This window comes from Macaca nemestrina, chromosome 7 (genome assembly GCF_043159975.1).
Source record: "Macaca nemestrina isolate mMacNem1 chromosome 7, mMacNem.hap1, whole genome shotgun sequence".
Taxonomy (NCBI): Eukaryota; Metazoa; Chordata; class Mammalia; order Primates; family Cercopithecidae; genus Macaca; species Macaca nemestrina.
In genome coordinates this window covers 72614400-72631192 of record NC_092131.1, presented here as the reverse complement: position 1 = coordinate 72631192, position 16793 = coordinate 72614400, and the positions used below count along the sequence as shown (strand labels likewise).

The 16793-nt window shown below is 39.5% G+C and overlaps 2 protein-coding genes across 9 annotated transcripts in view; one reads left to right on the top strand and one right to left on the bottom strand.

Moving 5' to 3' along the window:
* The first annotated feature begins 332 nt into the window (after window positions 1-332).
* On the top strand, window positions 333-3231 carry LOC105477979 (INSM transcriptional repressor 2). Its single transcript, XM_011734905.3, has one exon. It carries the CDS (start codon window positions 432-434, stop codon window positions 2136-2138), a length of 1707 nt encoding a protein of 568 aa, XP_011733207.2. The 5' UTR covers window positions 333-431; the 3' UTR covers window positions 2139-3231.
* Window positions 3232-4824: 1593 nt separating this feature from the next.
* The window catches only part of LOC105477982 (Ral GTPase activating protein catalytic subunit alpha 1), a 275561-nt gene continuing 263592 nt past the window's right edge, over window positions 4825-16793 (bottom strand). For 4 of the 8 annotated variants that reach the window (XM_011734912.3, XM_024791574.2, XM_024791575.2 and 1 more), the window contains 3 exons: window positions 15839-15963; window positions 15238-15268; window positions 4825-6164 (listed from right to left, as the gene is read on the bottom strand). In XM_011734912.3, the coding sequence (XP_011733214.1) occupies window positions 15261-15268; window positions 15839-15963 (133 nt within the window). In that variant the 3' untranslated portion in view covers window positions 4825-6164; window positions 15238-15260. The remainder of the gene's footprint in view (window positions 6165-15237; window positions 15269-15838; window positions 15964-16793) is intronic. The other 4 variants (XM_011734908.3, XM_071100326.1, XM_071100327.1 and 1 more) reach the window with 1 other exon arrangement.

Genomic DNA, 16793 nt, shown 5'->3' with positions numbered 1-16793 from the left:
GGCCTTTTCGCCTGGCTCCCCAGTGGGACGCTCCGCGGAGGCGGTCGAGTACGGGAGTGTTGAGCTCCCTCACACTCTGGACCTTACCGTCTGGCGTCTTCGCCCGGGAGGCTGCAGCGGGAGGCGGACCCAGCCGGCCGCAGGGGCAGGTCCACGGCGCTGTGAGGCGGGGCTGGGCGTCCGGCGCAGCCGCCAGATTCGTCTGCTCCGTGAGTCGGGACGAGAGAAAGCCCCGCCCCCGGCGCCCGCTCCCACTCCTGATTGGCCGGACCAGCCCGGGGCGGCCCGGCGGGACCCCGGCCCGCGTCTCAGCTATAAAGAGAGCCCCGGCATGACAGCCGCGGCGAAGCTCTTCTAGTTCATCTGCTGTCCGGCTCTCAGTCCCCGTGGCGCCCCCTTTCCTCTTGTCCCCGAGCGCTCTCGACTCCACCATGCCAAGGGGCTTCCTGGTGAAGCGAACTAAACGGACAGGCTGCTCGTACCGAGTTCGCCTTGCGGAGCATGTCTTCCCTCTGCTGGGGCCCCAGGGGGCGCCGCCCTTCTTGGAGGAGGCTCCCAGGGCCTCCTTGCCCGGTACGGAGCGGGCGGCCCCCCCCACCCGGGAGGAACCCGGAAAGGGGCTGACGGAGGAGGCGGCCCGGGAACTGTCGGGGTCGCCATGTCGGGCGGCTGGGGTGAGCCCGGGGGCGGGCGGGCGGGAAGGCGCGGAGTGGCGGGCGGGTGGCAGGGAAGGTCCCGGGCCCAGCCGCAGCCCCGGCCCCAGCCCCAGTCCAGCGAAGCCGGCCGGCGCAGAGCTGCGTCGGGCGTTCCTGGAGCGCTGCCTCAGCTCGCCCGTCTCCGCCGAGTCCTTCCCCGGGGGCGCCGCCGCCGTGGCCGCTTTCTCCTGCTCCGTGGCGCCAGCAGCCGCACCGACCTCGGGGGAGCAGTTCCTGCTGCCGCTCCGGGCGCCGTTCCCAGAGCCCGCGCTTCAGCCGGACCCTGTGCCCCTCTCGACCGCCCTGCAGAGTCTGAAACGGGCGGCCGGCGGCGAGCGCCGTGGCAAGGCACCCACGGGATGCGCGTCTGGACCCGCAGCCGCGAGAATCAAGAAGCCAAAGGCCATGAGGAAGTTGAGCTTTGCCGATGAGGTGACCACATCCCCTGTCCTGGGCCTGAAGATCAAGGAGGAGGAGCCCGGAGCGCCGTCTCGGGGCTTGGGCGGCAGCCGCACGCCGCTGGGCGAGTTCATCTGCCAGCTGTGCAAGGAGCAGTACGCAGACCCCTTCGCGCTGGCCCAGCACCGCTGCTCCCGCATCGTGCGCGTAGAGTACCGTTGCCCTGAGTGCGACAAGGTGTTCAGCTGTCCTGCGAACCTGGCCTCCCATCGCCGCTGGCATAAGCCGCGTCCCGCGGCTGCAAACGCCGCCACAGTCTCCTCCGCCGACGGGAAGCCGCCTTCTTCGTCGTCTTCGGCCTCCCGGGACTCCGGGGCCATTGCATCTTTTCTGGAGGAGGGAAAGGAGAACAGCCGGATAGAGCGGACTGCGGATCAGCACCCGCAGGCCAGGGACAGCTCCGGGACGGATCAGCACCCGGACAGCGCCCCGAGGCAGGGCCTCCAGGTGCTGACGCATCCAGAGCCACCGCTGCCACAGGGCCCCTACACGGAGGGGGTGTTCGGGCGCCGGGTGCCTGTGCCGGGCAGTACCAGTGGTGGCGGGGGATCCGAAATTTTCGTGTGCCCATATTGCCACAAAAAGTTTCGTCGCCAAGCCTATCTGCGCAAGCACCTGAGCACTCACGAGGCGGGCTCGGTCCGTGCGCTAGCGCCGGGCTTTGGCTCCGAACGCGGTGCCCCACTTGCCTTCGCTTGCCCGTTGTGCGGAGCGCACTTCCCTACCGCAGATATCAGGGAGAAGCACCGGCTGTGGCATGCTGTCCGCGAGGAGCTGCTCCTGCCCGCTCTGGCGGGGGCTCCTTCCGAAACGCCGGGCCCTAGCGGGCCATCTGACGGGAGTGCCCAGCAAATTTTCTCGTGCAAGCACTGCCCGTCCACTTTTTTTAGTTCTCCGGGGCTGACCCGGCACATCAATAAGTGCCACCCCTCAGAAAGCCGGCAAGTGCTGCTGCTGCAGATGCCACTGCGGCCTGGCTGCTGAGGGACGAAAGAAAGGATGATTTCGAGGTTGGCCTTAGAGGAAACAGATCATGGGAATTTCTGTGGGGCTTTCTTCAACTTGCAAGTTTACTTTCATTCCTTCCTATGTTTCTCCCTCCTAAAATTCTCCCTGTAGTCAATGTTCTACCAGAGGAGCAGACAGTGAAATGTAATATCCCTTTCTAGAGCAGGTATGTATATGGTACAAACCTTGAGATCAAAGACTGTCAGCTTTAAATCCTTCTCACTTTCCCCACTAAAATAGGATTTTTCCCCCTTAAAACTCTGGAGACCCTAACGAATCTTATATGATTTGTAATTCCTATGGAAAGTCGCGGTGAATGCGTGCATGTCTCAGTGTCCACAAAGGGTTCTGGCTACCCTTTGGGAGTCACCAGTGTTTTTTTCCTCTTGTCATCACAGGCGCCTATGCAGCTTCTGTCTCAATAGGATCAGATATTTTGCACTGTATCTGTGAATTAAAAGTTATGTGACTGGTGCCAAACTTAAGGAGATTCAAGACCTGGCAGAAAATGTAAGAGGATGTTTGCTGCTTTTGGGGTGCATGGGGATCTCCCCCGTAAACTTTCCTTTGCCCAATTATATGTACATGTCCATTCTTAAGTTGGTGTTTGGAGGTGGGGAGGATGCTACTTTACTGGAGTTGAGACACCCCCTAAAATTCTCAGCTATTTTGTGTGCAGTATTCAGGAAGAGCTACTTCAAACCTTTCTTTAAATGGCTTTTTGGAAATACAGAAGTCGTTTCCTCAAGTTTGACTGTTTTACTGGGGTTTCACCCAAATTGTTTAATGCTTCTGCTGTAAATCTCATACTGTGTATTCATTATGAAAATATGTACAGCTTAAGGAAGATGTTAACACCTATAATCCACTAGGGAACTGAATGGCAATTTGCTCAATATTCAGTATTTTCTTTTCAGCAGCAACTTTTGATTTTTTTAAAAAAACCATTTCAGTGTACATTCTGTACTAATTCCTTAATAGCCAGAGTTGGGACACTGGCTGAGCACTGCTTGACAGAAAGCCCATATTTGTAAGACACTTACCACCAAATAAATGTACATAGTCTGTGCTTTTGTTGTGTTCTGTGTTTGTCTTAAGAATCCTGTTGAACACAGCCTATTTTCAAAGTCACATTTCTTATCTACCCAATGTTGCTATCCTGTTTTAGAATGTTAGTGACCCATTTGGACAGAATACAAAGACGGAAACATTTTGCAAATGAATGTAATGGTGCAGGAATGCAATGAAAAATCTTCCTTTGAAGTATGGCTGCAAAGACTGAGCTCCAAAAGGCAAGGAATATGCACTAGTCTTTAAATCTAAAAAAGACATCCCCCCAAGAAATGTCGACAGAAAATATATTTTAAGTATGTATATATATTTCAAACTAGTGAACAGTGTTACCTGAAGATGAAAAAAAGTATTTTAATGGTGCTAATTAATTTCACCATTTCAGGTTTGTATTTTTACTCCATATTGTTATGTATCATCAATCCATTAATTTTTTTATAGCACTTTAGAAACATGTATGCAGTTACTCTGATTTTCCTTTTTGTAATTCTTCACCTTGGCTGCAGGAAATTGTTTATATTGTTCAATCTTCTTCCCAAGGACTCTATCCATTTGTTTATCTTCTACATCAGCTTACATAGGACTTTTAGTTTTTTTTTTTTTGAGACGGAGTCTCGCTCTGTCGCCCAGGCTGGAGTGCAGTGGCCGGATCTCAGCTCACTGCAAGCTCCGCCTCCCGGGTTCACGCCATTCTCCTGCCTCAGCCTCCCGAGTAGCTGGGACTACAGGCGCCCACCACCTCGCCCGGCTAGTTTTTTGTATTTTTTTAGTAGAGACGGGGTTTCACCGTGTTAGCCAGGATGGTCTCGATCTCCCGACCTCGTGATCCGCCCGTCTCGGCCTCCCAAAGTGCTGGGATTACAGGCTTGAGCCACCGCGCCCGGCCAGGACTTTTAGTTTTCATTTGTAAGAAAACAAAAAATTGAGTGCACAGAAGTTCTGAAAGGTTGTCTTAGAAAACTTGTCAGTACAAAGTTTTATTGCTGAAAGTATATTATAAAACAAAGTAAAATTTAAGAATAAAAAAAACATGAAGCTGTAATCCCAGCACTTTGGGAGGCCGAGGCGGTCGGATCACGAGGTCAGGAGATCGAGACCGTCCTGGCTAACACAGTGAAACCCCATTTCTACTAAAAAAAACAAAAAACAAAAAACAAAAAATTAGCTAGGCATTGTGGCACACACCTATAGTTCCAGCTGTTCAGGAGGCTGAGGTAGAAGAACTGCTTGAACTTGGGAGGTGGAGGTTGCAGTGAACCGAGATCACTCCACTGCACTCCAGCCTGGGTGACAGAGCACGACACCATCTCAAAAAACAAAAACATGAAGCTGAGATAAACTAACAATCTAAGCAACCGCATTGGGTGAAGTTTCTGGCCAGCCTTTATGAAGATGTAAAATTTCCTGTGTTTTTAATGACTGTGGTAGGATCACTGAGAAATAAGTTGGAATGTATCTTGAAAAGGGAATTCAAGTTCATTTTTCATGATTAGCTAAGATAATCTAGGTTCATGCTTTAAATCTCCTCACTTCATATAGCCCTACTTATTGAAAATATATGAAACATAGAAGACACATCAATACTCATGGATAGGAAGTGATAAGAATATTTTTATTGTATTATTAAATACCATGTCACCTTTTTCCCCCACTGTTACAAATTATAGATACTACATGAATGATGATACATAATTTATATTTTATGGTTTGCCAGTATGATGTATTTACACATGCAGTTAGTACCAATGTCATGCTACATTTCCTCAGGAGATGCCCATTCAAAATAAAATGTGAGCAGCTTATCTACTGTAAGAAAATACTTCTAGAGGGTGGAATGTATACCAACCTGCACCTGCAAGTTCAGTATTAACAATATTAGATTTAACTTAGACTCCTGGGTCACGTTCCTTTTTCCTTTTTTAAAAATAATACTCATAATTTGAACAACATACTTACATCAGAAAATTTTCCTTCTTTTCTTCCCTATCTTCTTTTTGGTGCTTAAAAAAGAACATAGATACACCAGGATCTAGCAGCCAATAATAAAAGGCCACAATCTGAAAACAAATGGCATTTAACAGTGATACCACTTGAAATGCAAAACATTAGAAAAATACTTGGAAGCTAAACATAAATCAAAGTTCAGCACAGTGATTTTTCTAGTTATTGGATATAACATGGCATCACCTGCACAGCCAAGAAATGAGACATTGCTTTGGGAAGAAAAGTTAACACTAAAATGATTTCAGTTGGAATTTGAGATGCTAAAGACCATTTATTTTGAGTGTTTTATTGTCATAACATAAATAATCTGTACACATTCTGTGTATTAACAGGTACATCTTTTGCTGTAACTTTACAAATGCTTAAATTTAAAATTTTATATTTGTAAAAAATTATATATTTATTGAACCATAAAGTTGCAATGGGGCACAATAAATAATGAGACTAGTTGTCCAATTGTATTTTGGCTCAAAGTTAACCATGAAATTAAAGATAAAACTACTTAGACATAATTATCTAGGAAGGTAAAGGGTGTAGAATAAAACTCCCCCCTGCCCTCAAAATATGGCAGCTTGGACTGTGGGAAAAAAATGAAACAATAAATAACCCAAATCTTTAATATTAAGCTACAAATTATTTAAAATTATTTAAATCCAGTGTTTTCTCAAATAAATGTACAGGAAGAAACATGCATGTTATGGCAGACACAAAGGACTGAAAGGGTTAACCCTATGTTCGTGCTAAGGTGGCTACTGCTGATCACTGTTGGGCTGTCTCCTTAGGATTTATTGGCTGAGCCAGAGGAACGACGCAACTTCATGGACATGCGGCTTTTGCTAGTTCGAGGAGACATTGGAGAGGCCAGGTCAGCCCCATCTACCTGCGTTGCTGTGGGAGTTTCACTGGGTAGAATCTCTGGGTAGGAGCCTGTAGGAAACAGTAAGAGCATTACTACAGTTATCCAGCCTCTCATCCCCTGAGAAGTAATCTTTCTGCTACTAATCTGCAGCAAGGATCCCATCCCTTAATAAGGTCTTTTGAGGGAAAAAGCAAGCCCCAAACTTGCTTGTTACAATAGTCTACTAATGTATTTAAAACCCAGCAATCTGCTGGCTCATGTCATTATATTAGCAAGAAAGCGCCAATCATCATTCCCAGGGCTAGAACCCTGGAAAAAGCAGTGGGAAGCAAAATCTTTGAGCCAGAAAGAACAAGGATCCAAAGCACCATTAGCATGCAGGGAAGGGGTCAAGAAGCAGGTGAGAAGGACCAATTCCTATCTCTAGGATTCAGGGTACAACCAAGAAAAGGACCTTCACTACTCAAACTTGAAAAACAGCACCAAACAGTTCCAAACACTTTTGGAACCACGGGTTTCAAAACAGATGTCAGTTTCACTAGATGCCCTTATAAACAAAACAAAACAAAACAAAAAGGAACTCAGCAATATAAGATCATATACATGCTAGGTATTTAAATACGGCTTTAAGAAGGAGCAAGATAAATTTGTGTATGAGGGGAGGACAAGAATTCTCATCTGAATGTCAGTTAAAAAAAGGCAAACTGACTCCCCCAAGATGTCTTAATGTAAAAGAGATAAACAATGCTTTTGTTTTCATTAACTTAAAAACTTTTGCAGGTATCTTATTCAATCATAAGCAAGCAGGTAACCAGTAGAATTAGTAGATACACAATTTTAGAAGTAAAATCAAATAGGAAAGTTCTTTGTGTCATTTATAAAGTAGTTTTTCATCTCTGTACTTTATTTCTATAAATTATTATTCTCTAATATGCAGCAATACTACAGAACCTTGCACATTGTAGGCTCTCAAATATTTCCTAAACAAAATGAGTAATTGATTAAAATCACATTAAAAATAAAAGTCCTTCAGAAAAAAACAATCTGAAAACAGAGTAAGAACAAGAAATTCTGGATATTTTAAGGCATTTTAATCCAGATTTTATGGGTCTTAAGTACATGAAAATTTTCTTTATGTGTTTTACAAACAAAAACACCACACAGGTTGCAAGTTTAACTGTATACATACATGTCCTTACTTTACAGGGAGACTTTTGGCATATTTGTTAGCAAATGTAGCACCTCATTGATACTTCAAACTAGGAAATAGGCTAGCACTTTCATATATATGAAATGTTTGTGCTTAAACTGAAGTTACTAATGTTTATAAAGAAAAACAAAAAGTTCAATAAGGGGTGAAGATCCTATTGAGATGTCTTAAGCAATTGAGAATATGTCTTTGTAGAATACTTCAATTTTTTTTTTTTTTTTTAAGACGGGAATCTCGGCCGGGCGCGGTGGCTCAAGCCTGTAATCCCAGCACTTTGGGAGGCCGAGGTGGGCGGATCACAAGGTCAGGAGATCGAGACCACAGTGAAACCCCGTCTCTACTAAAAATACAAAAAATTAGCCGGGCGCGGTGGCGGGCGCCTGTAGTCCCAGCTACTCAGGAGGCTGAGGCAGGAGAATGGCGTGAACCCAGGAGGCGGAGCTTGCAGTGAGCCGAGATCGCGCCACTGCACTCCAGCCTGGGCAACAGCATGAGACTCCGTCTCAAAAAAAAAAAAAAAAAAAAAAAAAAAAAAAAAAAAAAAAAAAAAGACGGGAATCTCACTCTGTTGCCAGACTGCAGTGCAGTGGTGCAATCTTGGCTCACTGCAATCTCTGCCTCCCAGGGTCAAGTGATTCCCCTGCCTCAGCCTCCTGAGTAGCTGGGACTATAGGTGTGGACCACCATGCCCGGCTAATTTTTTTGTATTTTAGTAGAGATGGGGTTTCACCATGTTGGCCAGGATGGTCTCAATCTCCTGACCTCGTGATCTGCCTGCCTGGGCCTCCCAAAGTGCTGGGATTACAAGCATGAGCCACCACACCCGGCCTTCAAAATGTTCTTAAGACCAAATGTTAGAGTTATACTTAAGAAAAAATATGTTTCCAAGGAAAAATATTCTGTCACTCATAATCTAGGTCAATTGCCCTTCTTCTCAAAGTAACTTTTCCAGCATTATTTTCTAATTGAAATAAGACTGGCCTTCAAAATACAAGGAGAAGGAAACATATTTCTGTTCACCTTTACTCTTCCTGAAGATCTGAATTGGTTCATAGCAGACCCATACTGGAAAATTTATGGGAGAATATGAATCCATGGCCCCCTTTAGGGAAGCACGGCAGATGGATGGCAGAAGGAAAGTGAAGAGCAGTAGTAGCTCATGCTTTTCTGGTAATGCATATCATTCCCGGCCATCATGAGAGGCCCTCCCACTGCTGTTTACCTTGAGATGGCCAATGTTTTCTAGCGGAGGTTTTGGGAGGAAGAGAACTATCACTGCATTTCTTTCTTTGTTGTGAATGAAGAAATGGAGTAGCAAGCAGAAGTGAGAGAGCAAAAGAGAAGATAGATAACAGATATGAGAGACACAAGTGCAGAATTTTATAGGTGTTAACTGAGGAGCAGAGAGAGAGGAATAAAGGTGTTTATTATGAAATATAATTGGGCATGCAATGAGTTAGGATGATGGTTCACAATGACAATGCTTTGTAAATTCAAATGTTATACTTACCAACTAACAAAACAAGTTCAAATAGGAAAAAAGAAAAGAAGAAAAAAGGTCTATGAGAGATTCTGTAAATATCTACCTCTTAAAGTGTTCACTGTACTGGTGGCATGTTATCCTAATCACTCAGACATAAAATCTCTAGAGCTGCATTGTCCAATATGGTAGCCACAGCCACATTAAGTTTAAATTTATTGAATTATAATGAATTAAATAAAAATTCAGTTCCTCAGTACACTAGCCACATTTCAAGTGTTCAAAAGCCACATGGAGTTAGCAGCTTCCACATTAGACAGTGCAGATATAGAACATTTCCATCACCATAGAAGGTTTTATCAGAGAGAGCACTGCTCTACATTATGACAAACTCAAAGAATGTTTTCCTCAAAAACAATTCTTCCATGTCTTCCTCACTGCCTTCAAAGTGAAATCTTCCTTCACTCAATTGAATCAAATTAGGATTTTAGTGTGTGTGGTGTATAGTTATCAGTACTTCCTAACAATTTAGCAAATTATATTTGTGGTATATATTCAACATTCCCAAACTCCATAAATAATTTACGATGGAAAGACTTCAATTTTAGATGTAAAAAATGTAGTAACAACCTACATTTCATTTCACATCATAGTCTACCTGTTGATTTATACTACCTGAGTCATAAAGAATTCTGACTTATTTCTATTATTAATATATCCTCAAGGATACGGTTTTAAGAGTACACATGAGCTCCTATGTTTGTGCATACTGTATCTGTTACTAACATTCTTACAGTGCTCACACAGACTGTGTAATCTGATGAGATAAATTGATTAATATATTGCACATTGATTACAATAAACTATTATTACAATTAACATAATAAATATGACTTTTGGGATCTATAGGGATTATAAGAGGGAGCTTGAAAGATCGTTTTTAATTGTGGTTTCGTTTGTACTGTTTGATGACAGGTACGACTGCTTTAAAGCTGCTAATTATTGGGCAAATATAGCCCTATAAAATATTGTATCTTTAAAAGCAATTTCAATTAATACTGAACTCCAGCGACAATGTGATGTATTAGAAAGAACATGGGCATAGGTTAGACAGTCCTAGATTAAACGCTGACTCTGTCACTTTACCATCTGTTTGATCTTGGGCAAACTGACTTGAGACATTTTTGTATTCGTAAAATGGAGATAATACTTGCTATTTTGTCAAGTCGTCACAGGGATTAAGATTACATATGCAAAGATACTGGCACATAGTAGGTGCACAGTAAGTATAGCTACATAATAAGGCTATTAAACAGAAAAATAAAAGCTGATACATTTTGAATCAGAACAGATGAGGATTAGAAAGAAAGGGATAGAAATGAGGAATATTTTTGAAGAAAATCACCACCTATACAAAATATTATTGTTCAAATGTGAAAAGCACAACACACCATTAAATTTAGTTTGAGGGAAATTTATTCTCTCTTATGTTGATAGTTCTATAAAATACAACCTTATAGTAAAGGTTAAAGGCTACCCAAATAACCTTGCTTTTAATATTTTTAAAGGAGTTGATAAGTTATTAAGACTCGCATGGATGGCACTGAATATCGTAAAGGAAATAACACAATTTCTTTTTTATTTTTATTTATTTATTTTGAGAGGGAGTTTCACTCTGTTACCCGGGCTGGAGTGCAGTGGCGTGATTTCAGCTCACTGTAGTCTCTGCCTCCTGGGTTCAAGTGATTCTCCTGCCTTAGCCTCCTGAGTAGCTGGGATTACAGGCGTGTGCCACCATGCCCAGTTAATTTTTATGTTTTTAGTAGAGAAGGGTTTTGCCATGTTGGCCAGGCTGGTCTTGAACTCTTGGCCTCAAGTGATCTGCCTGCCTCAGCCTCCCAAAATGTTGGGATTACAAGCGTGAGCCACCATGCCTGGCCGGGAAATAACAATTTAAAATAGTAGAGAAATAAAGGGAAACATGTGGTTTCATTTTAAGATAACATTCAAGAACTACTAGTATTTTAGATTTAGAATAAATCACGTCAAGCTTGTCATATTTTACAAATGACAAAATTTGTAAATGAAAATTTTGGAAATGAAAAAATTGGAAGAGTTGATTAATTTGCATTTATATGGATAACAACTGGCAGAACTAGGAATTAAATCCAGATTAGTTTGATTCCAAAGCTCATACTTCCCCCCTGGCAACCTTGAAGATACATGGAAAAAAAAAAGATTTTTCAATGGGTGGGAAAATAAAACCCTTAAAATAAAAATCTTTTAACAATTTATAATTTGTAAATACGACAGGTTATTGGGCAATATCTCTCTTTCTCTCAATCAACAGCAGGAAGGGGATGAAAATATTTAGACTAAATGGGTAACTGTAATAGTTGAGATCATGCCCTCTGAAGTCACATCAGTCTAAGTTGAAATACTAGCTTGACAAAGTACCAGGTGACTCTGGGTAAGCATTTTTTTCTTTTAAATTTCATAGAACTGCAATGAAGATTAAATGAGAGAATGTATGTACAGTACCGAGCACAGTGTCTGGCACTCAGTAATAGCACAATTATTATGTTAATTATTTTCATTACAAAAATTTCACATCTGAATGAATGTTCTATGTGGAAACTGAACCAGCAGTCATCACAAAAGGTTAGTGGGTCCTATTTAAGATTATTACTTGCCTCTTGGTCAACAACATATAAGCCAAATTTCCAAGTTCAAAGTATCAAACAGAACATATCTGGCTGCCTATAATTTCAGGCTAATCTAATGATAAATTAATGAGTAGGAATCTGTTTTTAAAAACATTAACTAGCCAGGCATGGTGGCTCACACCTGTAATCCCAGCAATTTGGGAGGCTGAGGTGGGTGGATCACCTGAGGTCAGGAGTTTGAGACCAGCCTGGCCAACATGGTGAAATCTCGTCTTTACCAAAAATAAAAAAATCAGCCAGGAGTGGTGGCGTGTGCCTGTAATCCCAGCTACTTGGGATGCTGAGGCAGGAGAATTGCTTGAACCCGGGAAGCGGAGGTTGCAGTGAGCCAAGACTGTGCCACTGCACTCCAGCCTCTGTCTCAAAAAAACAAAAACGAAAACAAAAACCAAATTATTAAATAAACAAATTTATAGCTTATGTTATATATTGCAGGAAACTAATTCTTCTGTTGGCACTTACTAATATTTAAGATACTTATAAAATAACTATCTTCTAAGGAGCTAAAATATTTTATTTCAGAACATTTCAAAGCCTGAGTAGTTTAAATAACTTTTAAAGAAGGACATTGAGCTAAAAGAGGTTATCTAAAGCAATGGCTAAATTTTGATGATCCATCCCACTCAAAGATTCAAAGAAATAGATCTGACCATCATAAATCCCATCCTATCTACATATGGGAAGACAGATTTTGCAAATTAACAGCACAACTGAGGTTAGAAGGCAGACTACATACTACTCTTAGGTTTTCATAGTCGCTGTGGATTATCTCTGAATTTGGTGTCATAAAAATTATATTTGAATTTTATTAATTTTATAATATTCCTTTAGGAACGCCTATATTCTCCAAAAGTAATTATAAAAAGTGTTATGTATGTATAGATATATGTTTGTGAATGTATATCTATGTATATATGAAGACAGAGAAACACCTATCAACCCTTTAGTTGTTAAACAGCTAAAATCTGTAACGTAAAGACATAATACTCCAAAAAATTATGAGTATATTTTTAATGTTGAAATTGAGAAAGTTAAACCAATTAATATTTACTATACACTTCCAGCAAAACAGGATCCTGTTTCTTATTGACATTCTAGAATTTCTCTTATTACAAAATAAAAAAAGATGACGTTGAAAAGACAATGTAACATTGGGAGACACAAGTACATATTGAACAAACAGTGTAATCTGGCCAAGTAGAGCAGTAATTTCATTTTAAAGTTTATAATTAAAGGAGAGGTGTTTGTAAATATGAAAAAACTTTAAGAAGTCACTAAAAACTTTTGATATTTTCCACACACATGCCTGACAAAGATAAAGGGATTTTTTCCTGTAATTTTTTAAAAATAAAAGACAAGAAAAATCTAATAATATTTTAACGTAGTTATGAAAGATCAACAAAGTGTGACATCACGATATTTCCCTCAATGACCTTAGGGATAAAAATAATTTCCCTTAAGTATCAGTCTACTGCCACAGACAGTACATTTTGAGAAAATACAGTTATGAAATTTATGGATCAACTATGATGCACCAAAATCTTTCATATCTATTTTAATAATACTGAAAGTAACACGGAAAAATGTTTTCTCGGATTTAAATGTCACCACAGTTGATATGCACGTTACCGCTAACCAGAAAGTGGGTTTTAGATAATCTTGAACCAAATTAAGAAATCTTAGAAAAATATTATTTTTCTATACTATTCCACTGAATATAATTATGTTACAGGGTTGGTTAGACAGAATATAATCACCATTCTGGCATTTCTTTAAAACTTAATTTCAAATGACTACATTAGTATTGATTACTACTATTTTATATACACAGGGTGTGCACAGGATATCTAAAGTTGATTTTCAATTGCAATTATGAATCCATTTCCTCAATGTGGTGAACACATTTTATACTTATGCTAGAAAAAAGATTAAAAACTTTACACTATTATGTCATTTTTGCAAACCAGCAGTCAGGTCCAAACTGCTATTATGCAGCTCATTTTATGTCTTCTCTGTCCACTTTGACATATAACTTTAAAGGGAGCTCTCTATGTATGGGATTTATGACAGAAAAATTTAGATTTGAGATAACTGGAAAAAGATTATTTTTCAGATTCTATGTTTTTGCTACTGTAAGAATAAATATTTCATTTTTATTTTGTGTTGAACTGAGAACCACTCTGATAAAAATTTCTGTCATAACTATTAAAAGTCTGCAAAAACTTATATAGAAATGTATTCAGTAATACTGGCACAAGTTATTTACAAGCAAAAACACCCTTTTGAAAATTAGAGTGCATATTAAAATTAGAGAATGGTTCTTAAATGCAGTGACAACTCTTAAAAATTAACTGAAAAAAATTTGTAGCATAATATTAGGTTCATGTTCAAATTCACATTTTTACTACTATTTAGACAATCATAAGTGTTATTTTAAACAACTTACACAATAATTTTGTAAGACACATTAAAAATGAAGCCAACAGAACCTTGACTTGGCTGCTGTAGCATCCTTTAATGTCTCAGAAGTGAGAACACTACTCACTTCCATAATACCTGGCCAAATGTGCAGGATAACATGCAAAATATGGGGAGAACATTAAGATGACAAATACGAAACAGTACAGCTGGTAAACGACGACACATGAGAACTGAACAGTCTTTATCAATTTAAGGGGGAAAGTTAGCCCAAGTGTGGTTCTATTATCAATATTTTTCACTTGTGAAATTTATAGCTTGACTATATGATACACAAGTGTTGTTTATATCTCTTTTAATATAGTCTGACATTTTATCAGACATTCTCCATTATTAAACAATAAAACTGCCAGATATACTTAGTTATTTTGCTGTTCATTAATTTTTAATATTTCTCTTTTACCATCTTTTTTAATGCCAAACTGAGTAATTTTGAATAGTGTCAATCCATTAAAGTGAATCTTAGACTTTTTATCTCTTTCAAAGGATTCAACCTGGTCTAATACGATTTTCTCTTTGCTATAGGTCTTTTATACTATCTGAAAGGGATCTAAATTTTTTTGTAAAATTATTTTTCTAATGGCAATTTAATGATGACAGGAATGGAAGCTTTAATTTCACTAACTAAATCTCAATTGAGAATTACAGTAACTTTTTTCCAAATAAATTAGGCTAGAAAAGAAGTGTTGTGCCTTTTGAATTTATTTAATATAAAAGAAAACTTATTTAATATAAAGAGAATTTGAAGGTTTATTATGATAAACTTCAAGCATATTATGTTCTCTTTTCCTGCTTTCCTTGAATACCATTACAACAGTCATCTTTGTATTTCAGGTGCCTAGTGAAGTGCAAGGCACACAGAGAGTTATCATTTGATGAGTTAGGATATCCCATAACAATGCAACACATCACAAAATACAAAGACACACTACTTCAGTTCAATAGTACTACTTCTCATGCTGAGAAACAGAAAAAAAAAAGGTCAATATAACAAGGTGTAACTAATTTCAACCAAGGGATTCTATTATTAGTTATTTTTATCCCCAAACCATGTTAGTGTTTCATGCAGACCTGGGTTAGTCAGTATAATACTGGAAAAAATTTAGTGACAATTTCTGAAATGTTTAGTATGAACTGGACAGTGTTAAGTTTATTCATTGTTTAAGTTACAAGCTTAGAGCTTGCTAATTTTGAAAAAAGGAAATGGGAGAAGAACAGAGGGTGTTTTGGTTGACACTTTGTCTTACCTTCAGATAAACAGAACTGATATTTAATGATCTAAAGAGGGAAAATAAATGAAACAATCATAAGGAGTGCAAGATATTACAGAATAGGAAGGCCACGAGTCATTTATTTTCTTACAGATTTCTTCAAAATTATCGTAAAATGCAGTACCCTCTTACAATCTTTAATTATTATAACATGAATTACAATATCAAATACTTCTAAATCTAGACCAGTTATTTTAGCTTTATCTGTAAAATCAGAGATGATAGGGTGATATTTTTGGCCATAAAATTTGATCTTCTAAAGTTCAGAGTGCTTGCTTAACTTGTATTTCTTTTGCAGATACTTCAGAAATGATTCCAGAAGATGCAAGAGTCATTGAATATTAGCTCATATAAAATGTGGTACATGTACTTTTATGAAGTTTGTTGACCTTTTAAGGAACTGCATTTAGGTAAAAGCAACCATAAATCAAATTTATAGGCCAAATTCAAATATTAAACAGTGATACAAAATTCATATTTCAATGATTAGAATTTTTTTCAAGCAAGTTTTTAGAACAAAAGGGTACTGCATTTCAAGTTCCAATAACAAGTAACTAATACTTGCTTTTAATCTTACCGGCATCAGATGGTAAATGGTGGTAGGGAGCTGGAGAAAAAACCTGTGCTGCAAAATCTTCAAATGTTGTTGGTTCTAAGTGGTGCTGGACAATTGTTTGCAGGTACCGTGCTCTCTCCTCATAGCTGATTTCCCTTGGTTAAGGATAAACTTAAGTGCAGCTTATACTGGAAAAAAAAATCTTATCAAAAAGGACTGCTATGATTGCTAAGCCATTACTTCTTAATAAATAGAATTATTCACTAATTATTCTTATGTATCATTAACAGTATGGCTTTTTGAAGTGCAAAAATACAGTTTTTAATGTACGTTTACTCTTCATGATCCCACTATAAATGACAGCTTAACAAGGAGACATTTATTAGATAATAATTACAATAATACTAAACTGCTGAAATGAAGGAAATTAACAGTTTACTTGAGAAAGGATTCAATTTCTATCAGGAGTCTAGGCTGAAATTTCTATCAGCCTAGGCTCATCTTATCTTATTAATCACATCTGCAGATTTACTCTCAAAAGCCACGCAATAAACATTATAATGTTGCTTAAGATACTATGTCCAAAATTCTGTTTTTCATTTGTAAAGATTTATTGTGAAAAATTCCTACATATCTTCTTCTTTTTCTAAAACCCCTGCATTTTCTCAACAATTGTTCTCATTTTGAATGGAAGACTACTGTTGCTGTAATCCTCGAATAACTCCATGTGGTTAAGATAAATACATAGCTGAATCTGTATGCTGGGAAAAAATACCTAGTCAATTATAACACTGAAACAAGCAGGAATATTTGCAAAGAGTCCACAGGACTCCTAAATACTGTCTAACAAAGCATCTCCAGGGCACTGACACTGACGGAAAAATACTGTAGTTCCCTTTCACCACATTTTCTTCTCTGATATTATTGACAAGCAACCAGTACCTTGAAGTGTTGTTGCTTTTGAACAACCCACTCC

What these genes read in the sequence shown, in the direction of transcription:
- LOC105477979 (XM_011734905.3), top strand. Translation starts at nt 432, where the DNA reads ATGCCAAGGGGCTTCCTGGTGAAGCGAACTAAACGGACAGGCTGCTCG.